This window comes from Onychomys torridus, chromosome 18 (assembly GCF_903995425.1).
Source record: "Onychomys torridus chromosome 18, mOncTor1.1, whole genome shotgun sequence".
Lineage (NCBI taxonomy): Eukaryota > Metazoa > Chordata > Mammalia > Rodentia > Cricetidae > Onychomys > Onychomys torridus.
The window spans coordinates 8008582-8031059 of NC_050460.1; the positions used below are offsets into that span (position 1 = coordinate 8008582).

The window sequence follows — 22478 nt, forward strand, 5'->3', positions numbered from 1 at the left end:
TGGAAAGACAGGACTTTGCGAGGAGGAAATACATACCACTTGCTGGTACTTGTTTACATTTTCCTGAAGTGTAAGGAGCAGAAAACTGAAGATTCTTTCCATGTTCTGCGTTAATGTTTGCTGAATATCCCTTCTTCTTTGAGTGGGGAGTGTCTGAAAGGTCACTACATCCTCTGCCAATCGCAAAAGGATGAACATCACTAATTCCCTCTGCGTTTCCTAGGCCAACAGAAATAAGCTAGTTAAACAACAATACTTTATTATGTACATATGCCAACAGATGACCCGCTATTGATAGACTGTGAACAGTACTGCAAAGTGACCCTTTTCCTCCGCTCTACCCATGAGCACACACAGCCAGCATGCATGCACTTCATACCCCTTGTCTGGAGAGAGCGTCCAGCTCCATTAGCAGGTCATGCCAGTGCACACACAGTCAGCATGCATGCACTTCATACCCCTTGTCTGGAGAGGGTGTCCAGCTCCATTAGCAGGTCAGGCCAGTGCACACACAGCCAGCATGCATGCACTTCATACCCCTTGTCTGGAGAGGGCGTCCAGCTCCATTAGCAGGTCATGCCAGTGCACACACAGTCAGCATGCATGCACTTCATACCCCTTGTCTGGAGAGGGTGTCCAGCTCCATTAGCAGGTCATGCCAGTGCACACACAGTCAGCATGCATGCACTTCATACCCCTTGTCTGGAGAGGGTGTCCAGCTCCATTAGCAGGTCATGCCAGTGCACACACAGCCAGCATGCATGCACTTCATACCCCTTGTCTGGAGAGGGCGTCCAGCTCCATTAGCAGGTCATGCCAGTGCACACACAGCCAGCATGCATGCACTTCATACCCCTTGTCTGGAGAGGGCGTCCAGCTCCATTAGCAGGTCAGGCCAGTGCTGCGGCCACTCTCGCTTGATCATCTCCACCACAATCCTAGACAGAACATCTTTAATGTGGTTCTCCTCCTCCAGAATACTCAGTGTTCCCTGAGGGAAGAGAGAGAGAGGGATTCTGGACTGTAAGACTGAATTCTACGCATAAAAACTGGGCTATAAAAACACAGAACCCTTGGCCTTGGAATGTAACCCAGTTGTCTGGGGTCCTGGCTTTGATCCCAACAGGACATAAACTGAGTGTGGAGGTACACACCTATAATCTCATACACGGGAAGTAGAGGGTTGGAGAATTAGAAGACAACTTTTGATTCATCCTCGGAGCCAGTGACATGGTCAAGAGGTACAAAGTACTTCCTGTGTAAGCCTGGTGTCTTGGGTTCAACTCAAGTAACTCATGGTAGGAGGAGAGAGCTGACTTCTGAAAGTCTGACCTTCATCAATGTTTGTGCCCTGTCTATGCTTGAGTGTGTGCACACAATGACAGAAAAACTAAATGTCATTCTCTGCTACGTATCAAGTTTGTGCCCAGCCTGAGCCACATGAAACCATGCCTCAAGAAAAGGGGTGAGGTGGGTTTCTGGAAATGGCTCAGTGAGTACAGGTTCTTGTCTCTAAGACGGACCATCTCAGTTCCAATCCCAGAAACCATGTGGTGGAAGCAGAGAACCGAATCCCTCAAGTTATCCTCTGCTCTTCCAACACATGCCGCAACCCTCCATAAATGAATGGAATAGGAAAAATGTTGCAGACAACACTAATCAGCAGGCCTCTTTGAACCTAAACCTGTTCTCCATGTATGAATCACTTGTCCTGCATTCTCACCGATCATTGTTCCCACTGAAAACATAAATGAAGGTTTCAACAGCTAATAAATGGCAGTCACAGAGCCAGGAAAACACTGCTGCTCGTATTCACAAACTGAAGAGGCTTTCATATTACTTCAGGTTTGTGAAGACCATAGTGGAATACAGAAATAAGGTATGCACTGGGAAACTGGTAGCCTGGGAGGCCATCAAGGAGCACTATCGCTCCAGTAGTTCTAATATTAAAAAAGAAAGATAAACTATCTGTCTCCCAAGAATTTAAACTTTAAAACTGATAATCCATCCCTGCCAATCTCTATAGGACTAATCATAATTTTGCAATCTATTTTCCTATTTAAAAGGCCAGGTTGGTAGTGCTTGCCTGTAATTCCAGTACACAGAAGCATCAGAAATTCAAGTTTATTCTCAGCTGCATAGCAAGACTGAAGCTGCTCTGGGCTTCATGAGAATCTGTCTCAAAAGACACCCCCACCAAATATGTGGGTATCCTCCTTTTCATATTGTTATGGGGAAAAAAAAAAGACAGGCATAGTGGCTGATGCCTATAGTCCCTGCATACAGGAAGCTGAAGGCAGGATGACTGCTGTGATGTGGAGGCCACGATGGGATTCACAATGAAGTCAGGCCTAGCTCAAAAAAAGGAAGGCTGGCCAGACACGGGGGAGTGTACCTTGAATCTCAGCACTCAGGAGACCACTCAGAACTACATAGTGAGACTGACTAAATTAAATAACTAAAAAGGCCATCAACTTATAGCATGCTTCATGAGTGAAACAAATCTACTCTGTATGATTTTCATCACACATATCACAGTAGTTAAGGTTAAATAAAAAAGAAAAAAGGTTCAAAATGTTGCAATCATCTAATTTACATCTAAGAATCTTACTTACTTATTTTGAGGCAGGGTCTCTCTATGTAGCCTTCACTGACCTGGCACTCACTATGAATGTACACCAGTCTGGCCTTGAACTCAGATATGCCCACTTCTGCCTCCCACATGCTGGGATAAAAAGTGTGTGACAGGACTTTAAGCTACATCTAAGAATCATATTCACGCCAGGCGGTGGTGGCACACACCTTTAATCCCAGCCCTTGGGAGGTAGAGGCAGGCAGATCTCTGAGAGTTCGAGGCCAGCCTGGTCTAGAGAGTGAGGTCTAGTACAGGCTCTAAACCTACACAGAGAAACTATCTTGAAAACAAACAAACAAACAAACATAAAAGAATCATATTCATTCATTTGCTGAGAATCTTAAATCTCCTCTGGTTTGTCTTTAATGTCATACTATCTGACTTATGTGGAAGTGCTGTGGAATAATTCTCCTGAAGACATTAAAGATTTGTTACTCAAACTGGTTTAATAAAATGCTGATTGGCAGGCGGTGGTGGTGCATGCCTGTAATCCCAGCACTCAGGAGGCAGAGGCAGGTGGATCTCCGTGAGTTCGAGGCCAACCTGGTCTACAAAGTGAGTTCCAGGACAGGCTCCAAAGATACAGAGAAACCCTGTCACAAACAAACAAACAAACAAACAAACAAACAGACATTTGGAGTTGGGGATTTAGCTCAGTGTTAGAGCGCTTGCCTAGCAAGCGAAGGCCCTGGGTTCAGTCCTTAGCTCCAGTTAAAACAAACAAACAAACAAAACGCTGATTGGCCAGTAGCCTGGCAAGAAGTATAGGCGGGGCAACCAAACTAAAGATGATGGGAAGGAGAAGGGCAGTGTCAGAGGGTCACCACCCAGACACAGAGGCAGCAGATGAATGTGCTGCCACATGGCAGAGCATAAATAAGGAATACGGGTTAACTTAAAAATGTAAGACCTAGTTAGTAACAAGCCTAAGCTATCAGCCAAGCATTTATAATTCATATTTAGCCTCTGAGTTGGTTATTTGGGACCAGGACCAGGTGGTCAGGACAGGTGCGTCAGTTTACATGGAAGCCATGACCATTACACAGATGTCTAGGAACACAAATCTCCCAATGACCCTTTGCTCACATTTGCCATCAGCTCCATGACACTGTTCTTCAGATAAACCTTCTCCAGTCGAGACATGCTGTTCCATCGAAACCTGACCACCAAAACAAAAATCAACAAAACGATATCAGAATTTTCTTCTTCATAAGAGAATATCTGTTTCCAGCTTTACATTTTTACATTTTCTTTCATTAAGAAAGTATACCTGCTGCCAGGTGGTGGTAGAGCATGCTTTTAATCCCCGCACTTGAGGCAGATAGGCTTATCTCTTTGAGTTCAAGGCCAGCCTGATCTACAGAGTAAGTTCCAGGACAAACAGGGCTACACAGAGAAACTCTATCTTAAGAAACAACAACAATGGGTTGGTGATTTAGTTCAGTGGTAGAGCACTTGCCTAGCAAGCGCAAGGCCCTGCGTTCAATCCTCAGTTCAAAAAAAAAAAAAAAAAAAAAAAGAAAGAAACAACAACAAAAAATTTCTACTTTTGATTCTGTACTTACTCTTCAGAGAATGGAGAAAAAAAAAATCCACATTAAACCAGACATTCTTTTTTTTTGTTTTGTTTTGTTTTTGTTTTTCGAGACAGGGTTTCTCTGTGTAGCTTTGTGCCTTTCCTGGATCTCACGCTGTAGACCAGGCTGGCCTCAAACTTATAAAGATCCGCCTGCCTCTGCCTCCCGAGTGCTGGGATTAAAGGCGTGCGCCACCACCGCCCGGCTGACAACAGACATTCTTAAGAAGCTTCATATATGCCTTTGTGCATTAATTAACACTTATACAGTATTATTGTCCCAAATCAGCTTTCCTCCTTGATTTTGTTGATAGCCCAAAGGCAAATGTTCATCTAGCCATCAACAATATTGATGCTTTTCAAAGAGGAAAAAAAAAGCTTTTCTGTCTCTTTTTAAAATTTGGTTTCAGCCAGGCGATGGTGGCACACACCTTTAATCCCAGCACTTAGGAGGCAGAGGCAAGCGGATCTTTGTGAGTTTTGAGGCCAGCCTGTCTACAGCGTGAGATTCAGAAAAGGCGCAAAGCTACACAGAGAAATCCTGTCTCCAAAAACTAAAAAAAAAAAAAAAAAAAAAAGGAAAAGGAAACTTTGGTTTCTTGATACAAAGTTTCACTCTGTAGCCCTCTGTACTGAAACTATGTAGCCTATGTGGGCCTGACTGTGGCACTCTTCCTGCCTCGGTCTCTCAGCGCTCTAAGCATTGTAATGAGCGCCACTGTGCCTGGCCTGTTGAGTGCTTAGCATGTGCAACACTCTTTACATAGATGACTTAACTGGATGGACAAAAAGTAAAACGTGTGAGTTCTGGTCTCTCCTAGGCACTGGAAAAGCACCTGTGTAGGTCATGAAAGGATTAAAGACTTGTTCTCTTCAGCAAACTGCAGTGGCCAAGAGCTCCTTACTTGACAACATGTTCCAGGATCTGAAGGCCAAAATGTCTGACGACGGCAATCTGTGTTATTTCAGCCAACCTCAAGCCACACGGGACACAGATAGGGCACTTCTCTTTAAACTCTTCACAAAACTGAAAGAAGAAAAGTTAATATTTCCATGGGGAAACATGAGAAAATGGAGACTAAAAATCCTAAGAAAATTTCAGCCCTAGCTGATGGTGTCCATGTTACTGGGAACTGAACCTTTCATGTACTAGGCAAACACACTACCACTAAACTATATCCCCAGCTTTCTCTCTTTTTGATGTATGTATGCAATGTATTCATGTATGCGCACATGCTTGTAGCTGGGCAAGCAAATGAATGCCAGAAACTGAAGCTGAATGCCTTTCTCCAGGTTGTTTTGAGAACCTGGAACTCATGATTTGGCTAGACTGGCTGGCCATTCAACTCAGGGATCTGCTAGTCTCTTCCACAGCCATGCCTGGATGATAGCACCCAGCAATAAACAAGCACTTCACCCACTAAGCCATCTGTTTACTTACTGGGAAAGGGTCTCCCTAAGTTGTTCAGGTGGGTCTTTAACTTTTGAATTTCCTGCCTTAGTCTCTTGAGTAGCAGGAGACTGTGCCACTAGGCCTGTCTTTTTAGCTGAGTTTTTAAGCTGCAAAATCTAGATTAGTGCTACTGATATGATCCACTTTGACAGTAGTCATGTTAATACTAAAAAGAAAGTGGACCTAAAAGTGTGAAAAGAAAGAGATATACCCACAGAGGCGGCTTAAAATTAGCTTTAAAAACTACGGGTGACAGGGAGAGCCAGTAAACAAGCAAATCTGTGTATCATCTGAGTTCCTGTCACAGGCCTATTCAGGATCACTGTAGTATTCTATTTCCGTGCCTATGTAAAACTCTTCACAATAAAAAACAAAACAAAACAAAAAACCACAGTTGTTTGATTCAAAACCGTGTACATCTATATGTTGGTGCTCACTCTAATGGGAAAGACGCTCTGTTGTAGGTATTAGCGTTCCCATATAGCAAAACTTGAGCTAGACCTTGAGGCAGAGCACTACCGCTGTGGGAACTCAAGAGAACTACTTCCAGGAAACCAAAGTGCCTTTGTGAAAATGCAAAGCCAGTGGTAAAGCGCACCTTAGCGCAAAAATAGCCAAAGAACATCTCACTCCTATAAACATGGGAGGGGTGTTACAAATCAGCCAGAGATGCCCAAGACTCAAAAGAGAGACATGTAAGGATGTAAGAAAAGGGATACTCGGGGATCGGAAATCCGCACAAGTCTGGAGTGGATCAGCAGGGAAGAATGAGGGGCACTGGGGGCAGAATTTGCACGTGCGCTTCCAGATCGCCAGGCAATCCCGGGCGTCAGAAGGAGCGCCGCCTGCGGTGATCGTGGTGTGGTCTAGAGTGAAAAGAAGTGAGGAGTGGGCAGAAAGGCCACTGAGAAGTGGCTAGAGAATGCGCAGCAGTTAGGGACCCTCGAGTTCGAGGCAAAGACAGACGCGCAAGCAAGAGAAGACCCAAGTGGGAAGAGGTGAGGAGGGCCGCACGACCAGAAGCCAGTGTCGCCACTGGGAGTGGGAGGCCCAAGGGCCGCAGAGGCGGGAGACAAAATGAATTTGGAAAGGCCGAAGGGGAAGCCTGGGATAGGGGTCTCGGGGGCAGGCCCTGGCGCCAGGACCCCAGCTACCTTGAGGGCTTCCAGCCGGTAGCGCTGGGTGGAGCTGGGGTCCATCATGACCGTCACCGCTTTCACTAGCTCCTCGCACAGCGCGTTCACTTGCTCCATCTCCATGGCTAGAGCCGAGAACACCACCGCCGTCCCGGGAGCACGAGGCACACACGGCACCCCTGGCGGGACCACACGTTGATACCAGGCCGCGGCGGGCTGGGGGTGGGGAACGGGAGGTGGAGCGTGAGCACCAAGGGGCTGGAGCTGGGAAGAACCCAGCGCTGCGCACGCGCTGAGCCCGGCACTGCGCGTGCGCGCACGGAAGTGGCGGCTCAAGGAGCGGGCCGCGCCTGGCCGGGCGGGGCGGAGGACGGAAGTTCCGCGATGCGCAGGCGCGTCAACCGTCCCTCGCTGGGCGCCTTTCTGAACTCGGGGCTTGCTGGGAGGACTGTTGGCCGGGATCCTAGGGACACCGGCCCGGTTCCCCGTCGTCACGGCAGTCGGTCTCCTTTTCCTGCCAGGGCACCGAGCCCGGAGCCCGCAGCCTCGCGCTTGGCAGTTTTGACAGGTGTTTGTCGCTGTGGTAAGAACATCGAGACGTCGTTCGGAATCGCTGTGTCGGGTTGCTTCGGTTGCCTTGGCTGTTGGTTTGACTTGGAGTAACTGGGGGTACACGGGGCCGACATGGAAACACGCTTCCGGGGAGAGAAGGCCCCGAAGCTGCCTCTAAGGAGAGTTTCCTTGTAGGGTCATTTTCTTGTAACTTAAACTTTCCTCTTCACCTGCACATATTTTCTTGTGCGTGTTACTACAGACCCGCTCCAGATGTGTGTTGTACCGAGTGGGATAAACCAAAATATTTTTAAAATGCATCCAACTACGCCTTTGGCAGACTGAGGCAGTCGGATTGCTTCGGGTTGAGAGAGACAGAGACAGAGAGGCAGAGAAGAAAAGGAGGGGAGGGGAGGGGAGAGAGAGGAAAGAGAGAGGAGGGGGGGGAGATGGTTGCCATTTTCTGGATTTATCTGTTCCAGTATTACAGAAAAGCCTCTTCAAAACAAAGGGATGCCTGACTTATGGCTTTTTAACCTAAGATCACTTTGTTTTAGGTGAGTGATTTGTAAGGAGTTAATGCCTTGAGCGTTCAGATTTTTAATTATTTATTTTCTTTACACTAGTACTGAAACTTTGTAGTTGTTGCTTGGCACTGTTTTCAAGGTGAATGTTCATTTAAAAAAATTTAAGTTACAGTTAGGTGCTCACTCATCTGTATAACCTGTTTCTTATATTCAAATCATGGATATCCTGTGTTTCTGTGAAAGTATTATTTGTGATAGGCCAGGTATGCAAAGTTGCTGCATATTGGAAATGTCTTGAGAACCTTTAAAAGTCATGATGCCTGACAACGGTGGTATGTACTTGTAATCTCAGCATTTAGCAGGAGGATCAAGAGTTCTAGGTCATTTGTGGCTACAGAGCAAGATTTTAGGACAATTTGGGCTACATGACATTCTGTTTTTTAAGAATAAATAAATAAAGGGGGAAATAAATAAATAAAAGAACCATTCCTCAAAACAAAAAAGAAATTCTACAAATAGAAACATCACTAAACATCACAAAGTAGTTGTTGCAGGTAGGATCTATTGAAAGTTGCTTAGTTATTGAAAATTTTCAGAGAAACAGGGCATTTACGTAGTATTTGATTATTCTCTTCATTTGTGTGTTCTTCTTTAAACAAAATTCTTTCTATGTAGCTCAAGCTGGCCTTGAACTTAAAATCTTCTTGCCTTAGCCTGTTGAGTGCTGGAATTACAGAAATGTGCCACCATTTTCTATATGCAAACTTTTTAAAAAAGTATTTCAAAGTAAACAGTTTGCATGACAGGTGTGGTGGCAGCTGTTCTTTAGTCCCAGCAGAGGCAGGTGGATCTCTGTGACTCTGAAGCAGCCAGAGTATCCTGTCTCACCACCACCTCCAATTCACAGGAATGCTTTGAATATATATACAGTCCTTCCAAATTCACAGAAAGATTGCCCAGGATATTCTTCCTGCAGTCTGCAGGATACCCAGTCTACAGATGCTTGGGACTCTTACATAAAATGTCATATGTAGTATTTGCATATGACCTATGCCATTGTACACACACACACACACACACACAGGCACTTGCTAAGGTTCAAAGTTACCGTCTTGAGAATGCTAGGAAAGAGCTCTAACATTGAGTAATACACCCCAGCCTCTCCCAGATACTCTAATCATAATTCCTAGCACAATATTAGTATTATATAAATAGATATACTGTATACTTTTTTTCCTGCATGTTTTCAATCTGAGGTTGATTGATGTGCAACATTTTCTTCTTTTTCCCCTAAACTTACAATTGGGATCTGTCGATCAACTAGATTATCCTTTGGTTCTCTTCCCTTACTGTATGTCATCGGTTTGTGGTCTGTGTAGTTTAAATTTTCATTTTCCCATGAATGATGCTGCTGAGTCCATTGTTAGGCACTGTGGTGATTTGAGTGACAGTGACAGCCCCGCCCCCATATGTTTGAATGCTGGGTCCTTAGTGGAACTGTTTGGAAAGAATTAGAGGTGTGGCCTTGTTAGTGGAGCTGAGTCACTGGGGGTGGGCTTTGAGCTTTCAAAGGCCCACACTAGGCCCGGTCTCTTCTCTCTGCTTGCAGACTAGGATGTAAAGCTCTCAGCTACTGCCTCAGCCCCATGCCTGTGTGATCCCACAGTGATGATCATGGACTAACTCTAAACTGTAACCAAGCACCCAACTCAATGCTCTCTTTTATAAGAGCTGCTTGGATCACCGTGTCCTTCACAGTAACAGGACAGTGACGGGCAACTTTTGGCTATTTGTGTATCTTTTATGAAATGTCTCTTTCTGAGAATGAGTGGTGAGGTATACTGATGCATGCTTGTAATCCCACCACTTGGGAAGTAGAGGCAGGAGGATCAGGAGTTCAAATTTCTAAAGGTTTTTTGGTGTGTGGTTTTTGTTTTTTGTTTTTCGAGAGGGTTTATCTGTGTAGCTTTGCGCGTTTCCTGGATCTCACTCTTTAGACCAGGCTGGCCTCGAACTCAAAGAGATCCACCTGGCTCTGCCTCCCGAGTGCTGGGATTAAAGGCGTGAGCCACCACCACCTCTAAAGTTTTAAATATGACTTACCTTCATAAAATTGTACTAGTTTATTCTTGTGTCAACAGTAGATGAAAATGCCTTTTGTTCTTAGTTTTCATGCTCCCATTCTTGTTGTGGCTCATCAATTAGACGTAGAAATATTGTTGTTATTGTTCTTTTGAGACAGGGTCTCACTGTGTAGACCTGAAAGATCTGCCTGCCTCTGCTGTCTAAGTGCTAAGGTCAAAGATGTGTAGCCACCACACATGCAAATTACAATGGGGGCCTTTTGGTTTTGTGTTTTAGATTAAGTATTTTTCTGTTCATAAAATGTCTTCCAGGAATAAATGGCTGCTGGACAAGATCGAGTGGTTGCTCTTGTAGATATGGATTGTTTCTTTGTCCAAGTGGAACAACGGCAAAACCCTCATTTGAGGAATAAGCCTTGTGCAGTTGTACAGTACAAAACATGGAAAGGTGGTGGGTATGTATCATTGAGAGTGTCATGTATGTGTGTGTGTGTCTGTCTGTCTGTCTGTCTGTCTCGTAGTAGGGATATTGAGGGTCTTCTTCAGTTGCTCTCTCTGTTTTGAGAGCCTCTCATTGAACCCCAAGCTCACTGATTCAGCTTAGGCCCAATGGCCAGCAAGCTCCAGTTTCCACCAACACAGACCATGTACTGCTGCACCCAGCTTTTTCTATGGGCCTGGCAACTCCCGACTCAGGTCTGCTTGCTGGATGACAGGCACTTTACTAACTGAGCCATCTCCCCAACCTCTCCTAGTATTTAACAAAATGTTCTTGTGTTTGAGTGCTTTGTACAGTACCCACAGAGGCCAAAATAAGGTATCAGATCCCCTAGGACTGGAGTTACTGATCCGTGGTTATAAGCCACCATGTGGGTGCTGGTAATCAAACCCAGGTGAAAAGAGCAGCTGGTGCTCTTAACCCTTAACCATCACCCCAGACCCCACTGAGACTCTAGTCTATGAAAACTCAATGGTTCTGTTCTAGGTCTTTTCTGAAATTTCTGAACTTCTGTGTCTGGGATTGAAAAATAGCATTTGTCATCACAATTTTCTAATTTTATGTGTTTGTAGCCTACTTCTGTTAAAAGTTTATTATTGTTTGAGATCATGTAATACTTTTGATTTTGTCTCCTTTTCTCCCCGCAACTTTAGAATTATCGCAGTGAGTTATGAAGCTCGTGCATTTGGGGTCACCAGAAACATGTGGGCAGATGATGCTAAGAAGCTATGTCCAGATCTTCTGCTGGCACAAGTTCGTGAGTCCCGCGGGAAAGCCAACCTCACCAAGTAAGCAGAAACCGTTGTAAAGGAACATAGAGGACTTAGGAAGTGTTTTGTGGGGTGGGGTATGGCCAGTGGTAGAGTGGTTGCCTAGCACTCATTAGATCTAGTTTTAATATCAAGAGCCACTTTAAAAAAAAGCTACAGGTGATACTCGTTACTGTGGCTTGTTGCTTCTTGCAATGTACTCAATAAACTTGTTGAAACAAATATGAAATATTTTTGGTTTTTCGAGATAGGGTTTCTCTGTGTAGTTTTGATGCCTGTCCTGGATCTCACCCAGGCTGGCCTTGAACTCACAGATCCACCTGGCTCTGCCTCCCAAGTGCTGAGATTAAAGGCGTGCACCATTGCTGCCTGGCCAAAATGTTTTTCTATCAGCATCCTGTGTCTATGAGTTAAATATTGTATGTGTGCTTCAGTGGCAGTTTTATTATTACTTTTAAGTTCTTGCTTTAAGGAACCACTTATTATCTTGCTTGTTTAAAAGTCACTTGTTATGGGGAAATGAAAGTTAGCTCAATAGTTAAGAGGAGGTTCTGCAACTTTATTTGACATTCAGTGGGTTCATTCTCATCCACATTGACTGTAGATTTTTGAATGTGGTAACAGGCACATAAGTCATTAATGTGTGGAGCTTATTTGGTGAGTCCTCATCCTCATCACATTTTTTTTTGGACAAACGTACACGAATATGATATGGGGCATTCCCTTGGCCCAGACAGCGTTATTTATTAAGCCTGGTGTCAGTGTGCACATCTGGAGTCCCCCATCCCCTTCATGGCAAATCTCTGAAATTTTTAAGTGCCTGAGGGGCATGTTTCTTGAAGCCCACTCCATGAATGCGCTTGTGAGTGTTGATGATGTATTCTTGGGTCACATCCTCGTTGGTGGCAGAATGGCCCTTCTTATTACCCCCCTTCTTTGCGGGAGCCATTTTGCCGAGCCCAAGTTGGAAAGGACGGGGCCACTTTATTTTCCTTATATTTTTTAAATTTATTTTTATTTCATGTGCATTGGTGTTTTGCCTGCATGTATGTCTGTGTGAGGGTGTCAGATCCCCTGGAGCTGGAGTTACAGACAGTTGTGAGCTGCCGTGTGGGTTGTGGGAATTGACCCTGGGTCTTCTGGAGAGCAGCAGGTGCTCTTAACTGACATTAGTTTGGTTTTTGTCCTTTGAGGTGTTTTCCTAGTGCAAATAAAGGTTGTAAGAGAAAAGTCAAATAATCTGTAATTCTCATTTAATGACATTTTGGAATAGTAATCATAATAGTTTTTTGGGGCATCTTAGTGAAGACATGCAAATGTTTCCATTTTATGGAAAATATAACAAGATCAAATAACTTTAAATTATATAGCAAATCCAAACCAAAGTAAAGAAAACATCCAGATTGTAGAAAACTAGCTATTTGGCTAGAAGAACCATTTATGGTTTATCTTAGTTTGCTTTCTATTACTGTGATAAAGCACTGACCAAAAGTAACTTGGGGAGGAGAGGGTTTGTTTAACTTATATCTCAGGTCACAGTCCATCACAGAGATGAAAGTCAGAGCAGGAACCTGAAGGCAGGAATTGAAGTAGAGACCATGGAAGAATGCAAGACCATGACTTGCTCCCCATGACTCACTCAATTTACTTGTTTTTTTAAGTAAGTTTTTGAGATTATAATTACATCATTTCCCCTTCTTTTTCTCCCTCCAAATCTCCCTTGTACATACACACCCACTTTCAAATTCATGACCTCTTTTTCTTTAATTGTTGTTACATACATATATTCATGTATCCATACATGTATGGATATACTCAGTCTGTATACAGTTTGTATACAGACTAAGATACTTGCCCAGGAGGACCACTGCCCTTGGTGAACTGGGCCTTTCCACAGCAATCATTAATCAAGAAAATGCCTCCCAGACTTGCCTACAGGCCTATCTGATGGGGCATTTTCTCAATTGAGGTTTCTTTTCCCAGATGACCCTAGCTTGTGTCAAGTTGACAAAAGACTGTCCCAAGTCATAAATAGATCTATGATGAGATGATATTCCCCTAAAAAAGATAGCCTACCTGCCCAAATGTATCCCTAAATCCTAGGCATTTGCCTTCATAATTTGAATGACAGTATGTCCAGAGCAATTGGCTTGCACTAGCCAAACACCATTGACTGAAATTGAAGTCCATGGTCAGTTTATTGATTCGTAGTAAGAGTTGCTGTCATAAGAAAAATCTGTTCTGCTGAGTGTCATGTTCTCCCTAAGTTGTGTCTTGTTTGAAGATAGACTCTGAAGCAAAAGGTTTCTTAGTTGTATGTACATAGCAAAGGGATAAGTGAACGTAGTGGAATATTTCATTGTGCTAGGCATTTCTTTTCTTTTTAGAGACATCCTTGTCACATAGGTATACTCAGGGTCTGTATGCCTTTTAACTTGGTATAATGCTAGCACTGCATGAAAAGGCTTTCCTAGGATTCTTTCTTTTCCTTTTTCTATTGTTTATCTACCTATCCATTGTTCCCTTCAGTTGGGTAATTATTACGTCTTTATTAAGCCACTTGTCACTTGCTTATGGATTTTCTTTGTTGTTTTTTGAGACAGGATTTTTCTATGTAGCCCTGGCTGTCCTGGAACTAGCTCTATAGACCAGGCTGGCCTTGAACTTACAGAGATCTGCCTGCCTCTGCCTCCTGCGTGCTGGGATTAAAGGTGTGCACCACCATGGCCCGGCACTTATGGATATTCTTGTTCATTATAGGAAGAACAACATGGGGCTGACAGTCTCAAGGTTGTGTCCATTTATGGCCTACTTGTATGATCCTTATACTCAGGTACCGGGAAGCTAGTGTTGAAGTCATGGAGATAATGTCTCAGTTTGCTGTGATTGAACGTGCCAGCATCGATGAGGCTTATATAGATCTGACCAGTGCTGTGCAGGACAGACTTCAAAGGTTAGAAGGTCACCCCATCTCAGCAGACTTGTTACCAAGCACTTACATTGAAGGGCTGCCCCGAGGCCCTACAACAGAAGAGACTATTCAGAAAGGTACTTGTATAGCATAACATTACTTCTGCTTCCTGCTTTTGGAACCTGCTTTGCTTTGTTACACTGATTCTTTTTAGAATGATACTTAAATTATCGCCTGCATGTATCATAGAAACTCACATGAAAGGATATACAAATTCTCGTTATCTTTCTGGGTATATCCATGATGAGAAGCTGTGAAATTTGTATAAAAGTAAATATCTCTTTAGATATGTAACCACTTCAGCTTAGTGTTAGCAAGGGAAGGTAGAAGGCTGACTGCTCCCTTCATTTGTCGATTAATTCAGATTATTGTCATTTAGTTTCTTGATTTATTCAATAGCAAACAGAATGAGCTTTTTACTTTTTACTTATTTTTTTGTGTTTTGCCTGCATGTATGTCTTCATACCACATGTGTGCAATGCCTGAGGAGGCCAGAAGAGGGTATTAGATCTCCTAGGGCTGGAGTTACAGACAATTGTGAGCTGCTATGTGGGTGCTAGGAATTGAACCCAGGTCCTCTGAAGAGCAGTCAGTGCTCTTAACTGCTGAGCCATCTCTCCAGCACCAGAATGAGTTTTTTAAATGGAGACCCAAGGTGTAGGAGTTAAATAATTTAAAATTTTTCCTCAAGAGAAAGGGTCTTTCTGTGTAGCCCAGGCTGGCTTCAGGTGGTTCTCTACCCTTCCCCCACCCCAGCTGTTGGAGTTACTAGGATTACAGGCATGTGCTACCACAAGCAGTCATAGATATATATTTATGTACTTTAGTTCTTACACATGCCCTGTAAGTTGCAAGTTTTGTGAGCAGCAATAGCAGTTTTGAACAGGAAGATAAGGTTGATGGATTGGTATACTAGTAGTTAAGAGTATTTGAATTGTAGGGGTATACAGTGAGTTTTGGGTTTGAGCCTTTTGTTTTGCACTGAAGACAAACCCTGGGTCTCCATTGTACTAGCAAGTGCTTGTCCTCTGAGTGGACCCTCAAACCAAGTGGGAAGAGGTGAGGTGGTTGGGCCTGTGATACTGTTCTTGTTCTACAGGTGTCTTACCTCTCCATTGCTGTGCAGATGTATGATCAAGGCAGCTTATAGAAGAGTTTATTGGGCTTATAGTTTCAGTGGTTGAGTCCTTGACTGTCATGGGAGCATGGCAGCAGTCGAGCAGACCTGGTGCTGGAGCAGTAGCTGAGAGCTCACATGTTAGACAACAACCACAAGGCAGAGAGAGAGCTAACGAGGAATGTCATGGACCTTTGAAACAAAGCCTACCCCAGGGGACACACCTCTTCCAACAAGGCTATACCTCCTAATCTTCAAACCACCACAGCAAGTGAAGACATTTACTGGCTGATGACTGAGTTCAGTCCCAGGACCTGCATTGGGAAAGGGAAGAACTGACCCCTGGAAGTTGTTCTTTGATCTCCACATGTGTTTTGGTGCATACTCCTTTCCTCAACCTATAAAATAAATACATCTCAATTTGTTTTTAAATTGAAAGGGTACTAGAGAGATGGCTCAGTAGTGAGGAGCACACACTGTTCTTGCAAAAGAGCCACATTTGGCTTCCAACACCCACATGAGGCAGCTTACTACCACCTGTAACAATAGCTCCAAGGAATTTGACACTCTCTTCTGGCCTCTTGAGAACACCTGCACTCACATGCACAGTCTTGTACACAGACACATAAGTATACACATAATTTAAAACAAATACTTTTTTTTAAAGAGTTAAGGTAGTTTAAGAAATAAACCAAAAAAAGAAAAAAAAGAAAGAAAGAAAAGGTGAGTGAAGCAGGATGAGTTTAGTGATACAGAAATGATTTTGAAGTGTGCTCTGTTGACTGGCTACACAGTGGGAAATGGGGTGGGGCAGCTAATGTTATTTCAATTCTGAGTTTTTATTGAGAACAGAGGGTAGCCCAGCATGCTTTTAATCCAGGTAGGTAGACCTCTGAGTTCAAGGTCAGCCTTTTCTACAGAGTGAGTTCTAGGACTGCCAGGGATACACAGAGAAACCCTGTCTCTAAACACTGAAGAAATGTAAAGAAGAAAATTTGAGGGAACACATTTTTAAACCATTGCTCCTGAAAGAAAAGAGCAACAAGCCGAGCCGCTGTGACAGAGGGAACAAGATGGCGGCGCCAAAGGGGAAGAAGCTTTGGGCCCAGGCCCAGCTCGGGCTCCCGACGCCACTGCTGCTGTTGACCATGGCGCTGGCCGGAGGCTCGGGACTGCAGTGGCTGAAGCATTTGACTCGGTCCTGGGGGACATGGCATCCTGTCACCGGGCCTGTCAGCTGACCTACCCCTTGCACACCTACCCCAAGGAATGCATGTCAGAGAGGTTGCAGGCTGTTTTCAATTTGCCAGTTTGTGGATGATGGAATTGATTTAAATTGGACCAAATTGTGAATCTGTGTGCACAGAAGTATATTACCAACCTGATGAGCAATATGCTTGCCATCTTGGCTGTCAGGATCAGTTGCCATTTGCTAAATTGAGACAAGAACAACTCATGTCCCCAGTGCCAAGAATGCTTCTCCTTTTCCCTCTAACTCTGGTGAGGTCGTTCTGGAGTGACATGATGGACTCTGCACAAAGCTTCGTAATCTCTTATGGACTTTTTATCTTCAAGTTGATGATGGAAAAATAGTTATCTTCCTGTCTAAACCAGAAATTCAGTATGCACCGCAATTGGAGCAAGAGCCTACAAACTTGAGAGAATCATCTTTAAGCAAAATGTCCTATCTGCAAATGAGAAACTCACAAGATGCCTATCTCTTAACTCTGGGTGGATCTTAACCACGATGCTGGTCCTCTCGGTGACGCTGGTCCTCTCGGTGATGTTGCTGCTCTGGATCTGCTGTGCAGCTGTTGCTAGCAGCTGTGGAGCAGTACGTTCCTCCTGAGAGGCTGAGCATCTATGGTGACTTGGAGTTTATGAATGAGCAAAAGCTGAGCAGATACCCAGCTTCTTCTCTTGTGGTTGTTAGGTCTCAAACTGAAGATCATGAGGAAGCAGGGCCTCTGCACACCAAGGTGAATCTTGCTCATTCAGAAATCTAAGCTTTTTTAAAGAAAGTGTCATCAACACATAAACTTCCATTCCTCATAGAGCTTTTTACATGGTTTCATTGGATATAGGCCTTAACAATTCACTATGAAATGCAAATAAAGTTACTCAGCTCTGTGAAGACTTTATTTGCTGTGACTTTACCTGTATTTTTCTAGTCATTTAAGACACGGACATGGGGTTGTGGTTTTACTTTACTAATATCTGTAGCTATTTTGTTAGTTGCATTGGTTTTTGGTTTTCTCCTGTCTTAGCCAAATTCTATGAGCTCATCATTGTCCTGCCATGACACTGCTGTCATCTTACTTAATAAGCTGAATGCTTAGGATGTGCTACTTCTGCCTAGAAATGGCCTCCAAATGTGTACTCTCAAATATAGCAGAAAATGTTATTTAACGACACTAAATTTTCAGTTATATTGAATTGAAATTATTAAAATTTATTTGAATAAAAAAAAACACAAAAGAAAACCCAAAAAACATTGCTCCTGTGCTGGGAGTAGAGATCAATGATAGTATGTTTGAACCATGGGTTCAGTACTGCAAAAATCAATAGATCATTATTCATGAATGATTGTTAACATAAAAATTTTTTATACATTATCACTATAAGTTTTAACCTAAGCTGAAACTAAGGCTTCTGGAATTGGTATATTCAAATGTGATTGGTTTTCTAAACCTATGTATCTAGGGCTGGTGAGATGTCTCAGCAGGTAAAAGGGCCTGCCACCAAACCTAATGACCAGGTTTGATCCCTTTGACCCACATGTGCATATGCCCATGCAGACAAAGCAAATAAAATGTAATTGTAAATAAAATGGGGCAGGAGAGATGGCTTAGTGGTTAAAAGCACTTGCTGTTCCTCTAGAGGACCCAAATTTGGTTCCCAGCATTGACATTGTGAGACCACCTTCAACTCCAGCTCCAAAGGATCCAAAACCCTCTCTGGCCCCCAGGGGTACCTACACACATGCCATATACACAGACACACACATAAATAAAAAGAAAGTTTAAAGTAAACCTATGTGTCTAAAACATCTGAAATCAAACCATTTCTGCACTGAATGGTAAATATAGTCCTGTGCTGCTTAATGTCAGGCATATGCTCTAGGAAATGTGTCACTGGGTGATTTTATCACTGTGCAAATATCATGGATTTAGAGAAAGCTAGATCATATAGCCTACTATACATTAAGTTCTAATACCATCATGTATGTAGTCTACCCTTGAGCAAATATTAATGTGATTCATGACTGAAAATAACTAATTTAAAAAAATGTCTAAGTAAGTCTGGCGGTGGTGGCGCACGCCTTTAATCCCAGCACTCAGGAGGCAGAGGCAGGCGGATCTCTGTGAGTTTGAGGCCAGCCTGTGCTACCAAGTGAGTTCCAGGAAAGGCACAAAGCTACACAGAGAAACTCTGTCTCAAAAGACTGAAAAAAAAATGTCTAAGTGTGATCTTCTCAACTTTTTTCAGAGGAAATTCGAAAAGAAGGCTTGCTTCAGTGGCTTGGTTCTCTTCAGATTGATGAGCCCACCTCTGCAGACCTACGGTTGACTGTGGGGGCAGTGATTGTGGAAGAGATGAGAGCAGCCATAGAGAGGAAGACTGGTTTTCAGTGTTCAGCTGGAATCTCACACAATAAGGTGAAGGCTTACTGTAGACTTCAGAGAGAAGCATTGGTACTTTAGTAAGTACAGCAGGGACGGATGGATGTTAGTGGATATTTAAAGTTCATGTTGAGAGCCTGGTGTGGTAGTGCGTGTCTGTACTTCCACCACTTGAGAGTTCTAGAATTCCAGGCCAGTTTACTCTATATGAGACCTTGTCTCAAAAAACTTTAAAAAAAAAAATGGAGGGGGGGGAGTAGGGGGACTGGAGAGGGGACTCATCAGTTAAAAGCACTGGCTATTCTTCCAGAAGACCTGGGCTCAATTCCCACCACCCACATGGTAGCTCTCAACTGTCTGTAAATACAGTTCCAGGGGACCCAACACTTCTGGTCTCTGAGGGCATTGCATGCACATACTATACAGACATAAATGCTGGTAAAACACTCATACACATAAAATCATGTTTTTTAATTGTTTAACATTTTGGGGCTGGTGAGATGATTCAGTGGGTAAAGGCACTTGCCACCAAGCTTAATGACCTGAGTTCTACCTAGAACCCTAATGATGGAAGTAGAGAACCAAATTGTCCTTTGACCTCCATATGTGCAATGCCCCCCATAAATGTCATTTTTTAAAAAACGTAGCTAGCCGGGCAATGGTGGCACACACCTTTAATCCCAGCACTCGGGAGGCAGAGGCAGGCGGATCTCTGTGAGTTTGAAGCCAGCCTAGGCTACAGAGTGAGTGAGATCCAGGACAGGCACCAAAATTACACAGAGAAACCCTGTCTCGAAAAAAACAAAACAACAACAACAAAAAAAAACTTAGCTAAAATAAAATTCATATTGAGACTCAAATAAAAGCTTAAGTAATAACATTATTTAACATGCATAAGTAACTTTCCTAAGGAGCAGCCTGAAAGCTGGCACAAATTATATATATATATATTTTTTTTTTTTAATGATTGAACCATCTGTATAGAAAAGCTGAAGCCTGGAGCTGCAAAGATGGGTCAGCAGTAAAGAGCACCGGCTATTCTCCCAGAGGACCCACATGGCAGCTCACAACTATCTGTACCTTCAGTTCTAATTGAGCCAACAACCCTCACACAGACACACATGGCAGGTCCAGTGCACATAAAAATAAATCTTTGCTTCTTCCTGTTCTCAAGTGGTCTTCATTTATCATGGTCTATTATTCCTTATTCTCCCTTTCTGTTCTTGATCCAGCTGGGATCTCTTGCTCCCCTAAGCTCTCTTTCCCTCAAACTTGCCCTTCATTACTCCCACTGTCGTCCAGGTTGTTCATGTAGATCTCATCCATTTCTCTGTCATTGGGCGATCCCTGTGTCTTTCCTAGGGTCCCGTTTTCTAGGTAGCCTCCCTGGAGTTGTGTAGCAGTCTAGTCATCTTTGTTTTACATCTAGTATCCTACTATGAGTGAGTACGTACCATGTTTGTCTTTCTGAGTCTGGGTTACCTCACTCAGAATGATTTTTTTTCTAGATCCATCCATTTGCCTGCAAAGCTTATGATGTCATTGTTTTTCTCTGCTGAGTTGCACTCCATTGTGTATATGTACCACATATTCTTTATCCATTCTTCAGTTGAAGGGCATCTAGGTTGTTTCCAGGTTCTGGCTATTACAAACAATCTGATATGAACATAGCTGAGCAAATGCCCTTGTGGTATGATTGAGCATTCCATGGGTATATGCCCAAGAGTGCTACAGCTGGGTCTTGGGGGAGATGGATTCCCAATTTTCTAAGGAAGTGCCATATTGATTTCCAAAGTGGCTGTACAAGCTTGCATTCCCACCAGCAGTGGAGGATAGTTCCCCTTGCTCCACATCCTCTCCAGCATAAGCTGTCTTCTGTGTTTTTGATCTTAGCCATTCTGACAGGTGTAAGGTGGTATCTCAGAGTTGTTTTGATTTGCATTTCCTGGATAATTAGGGATGTTGAGCAATTCCTTAAATGTCTTTCAGCCATTTGAGCTTCCTCTGTTGAGAATTCTCTGTTTAGTTCTATAGCCCATTTCTTAATTGAAGTTTTTTTGTTTTGTTTTGTTTTTTGTTTTTTGTTTTTTGTTTTTTGAGATAGGGTTACTCTGTATAGATTTGAGTCTTTCCTGGAACTCGCTTTGGAGACCAGGCTGGCCTCAAACTCACAGAGATCCACCTGCCTCTGCCTCCCAAGTACTGGGATTAAAGGCGTGCGCCACCACCGCCCAGCAAAAGTTTTATTATTAAAAATTTTAAAAGGTCAGGCTGGTGGATCTCTTTGAGTTCAAGGCCAGTCTGGTCTACAAAGTGAATTCCAGGACAGTCAAAAACTGTTACACAGAAAAACTGTCTCGGGGGAAAAAAAAAAAAAGCTGGGGCTTTGAACTTTTATAAATTAGCCTATTTCATTTATTGTCACTTGCTGTATATTTTTGTTGTTTTGTCTTATATGTTTTGGCTTTTTGAGGCAAGTTCTCATGTAGCTCAGGCTAGCCTGTGTACCAAAGACAACCTGATCTTCCTTTCTCTACCTCCAAAGTCCTGGGATTACAGGCATCTGCTACTACACTTAGTTTTATTGTTTCCTTATATGGAATTGCCTGGATATTTTATGTTTTTGCCTATTCCTTGTGCGTGTATATATATACAGATGTGAGTTTTGCATGTTTGTGACGTGTGCGTATGTGTGTCATAATCCGTCCCTCCTCTACTGTACTCCTTTTAGGCAGGGTCTCTCTGAACCTAGAACTAGTATTTCTTTGGAGGAGAGTGGGCTATCGTAGCAGCCAACAAGTCCCAGAGGTCTTCCTGTCTCTTCTGCTCCAGTGCTGGGCTTGCCAGTGTGTGCAGGGTTATTCACAGCTTGTTTCACAGATGCTGGCATTCAAACTCCAGTCCTCAGGCCTGAGCATTGGGGCAATGAGAGAAAGGTGGCTGCTGCAGTAAAACTTTAATTTGGACTGGTTTGGGGATTTAGCTCAGTGGTAGAGCGCTTGCCTAGCAAGCGCAAGGCCCTGGGTTCGATTCTCAGCTTCTGGGAAAAAAAAAAAATCAGAAAAAAAATTTTTTTAATTTGGACCACTATTTTTAAAATGGGGAGCACAGACAATTCTCAATAGTACAAAAGCAGAATAACTGCTTTGCTAACTCACTGTGAATAAAGTACAGTGAAAATATAAGAACCAGGTGATGGTTGTACAAACCTTTAACCCCAGCAATCAGGAGGCAGACAGGTGGATCTCTATACGTTCAAGGCCAGACTGTTACACAGAGAAACCCTGTTTCAAAAAACAAACAAACAAACAAACAAACAAAAAACAACAAAAAAGACTTCATCAACTCTAACCAAGGCTCAGTAATGAGCAGGAGCTGACCAGGTCGCTGCCACCTGCTTCTGCTCTAACAGAAGGAAAGTTGCTAAGCCATCCAGAAGAATTTTGGGGTTTTTTGACTATATGAAAGGAAATGAAACTATTCCTAATGTAATGTAATATAGATCATGCTAAGTATTGCCTAAAGTTACTAAAAA

The 22478-nt window shown here is 43.3% G+C and overlaps 2 protein-coding genes and 2 pseudogenes across 5 annotated transcripts in view; 2 read left to right on the forward strand and 2 right to left on the reverse strand.

The window, feature by feature from the left end:
* Window positions 1-7099, reverse strand: part of Xpo5 (exportin 5) — a 43126-nt gene extending 36027 nt beyond the window's left edge. Inside the window, exons 1-5 of the mRNA XM_036167352.1 lie at window positions 6819-7099; window positions 5117-5238; window positions 3722-3794; window positions 854-991; window positions 37-219 (exon numbers count right to left, since the gene is read on the reverse strand). Coding sequence (XP_036023245.1) covers window positions 37-219; window positions 854-991; window positions 3722-3794; window positions 5117-5238; window positions 6819-6923 — 621 coding nt within the window. The 5' untranslated portion in view covers window positions 6924-7099. The remainder of the gene's footprint in view (window positions 1-36; window positions 220-853; window positions 992-3721; window positions 3795-5116; window positions 5239-6818) is intronic.
* Window positions 6591-22478, forward strand: part of Polh (DNA polymerase eta) — a 33630-nt gene continuing 17742 nt past the window's right edge. The window contains exons 1-5 of one of the 4 annotated variants that reach the window (XM_036167354.1): window positions 6591-6662; window positions 10276-10418; window positions 11116-11250; window positions 14066-14280; window positions 18810-18979. In XM_036167354.1, the coding sequence (XP_036023247.1) occupies window positions 10282-10418; window positions 11116-11250; window positions 14066-14280; window positions 18810-18979 (657 nt within the window). In that variant the 5' untranslated portion in view covers window positions 6591-6662; window positions 10276-10281. Of the gene's footprint in view, window positions 6663-7175; window positions 7384-7867; window positions 7910-10275; window positions 10419-11115; window positions 11251-14065; window positions 14281-18809; window positions 18980-22478 lie in introns of those variants that run through there. The other 3 variants (XM_036167353.1, XM_036167355.1, XM_036167356.1) reach the window with 3 other exon arrangements.
* LOC118569770 lies at window positions 11792-12181 on the reverse strand (annotated as a pseudogene).
* Window positions 16394-17721, forward strand: LOC118569522 (annotated as a pseudogene).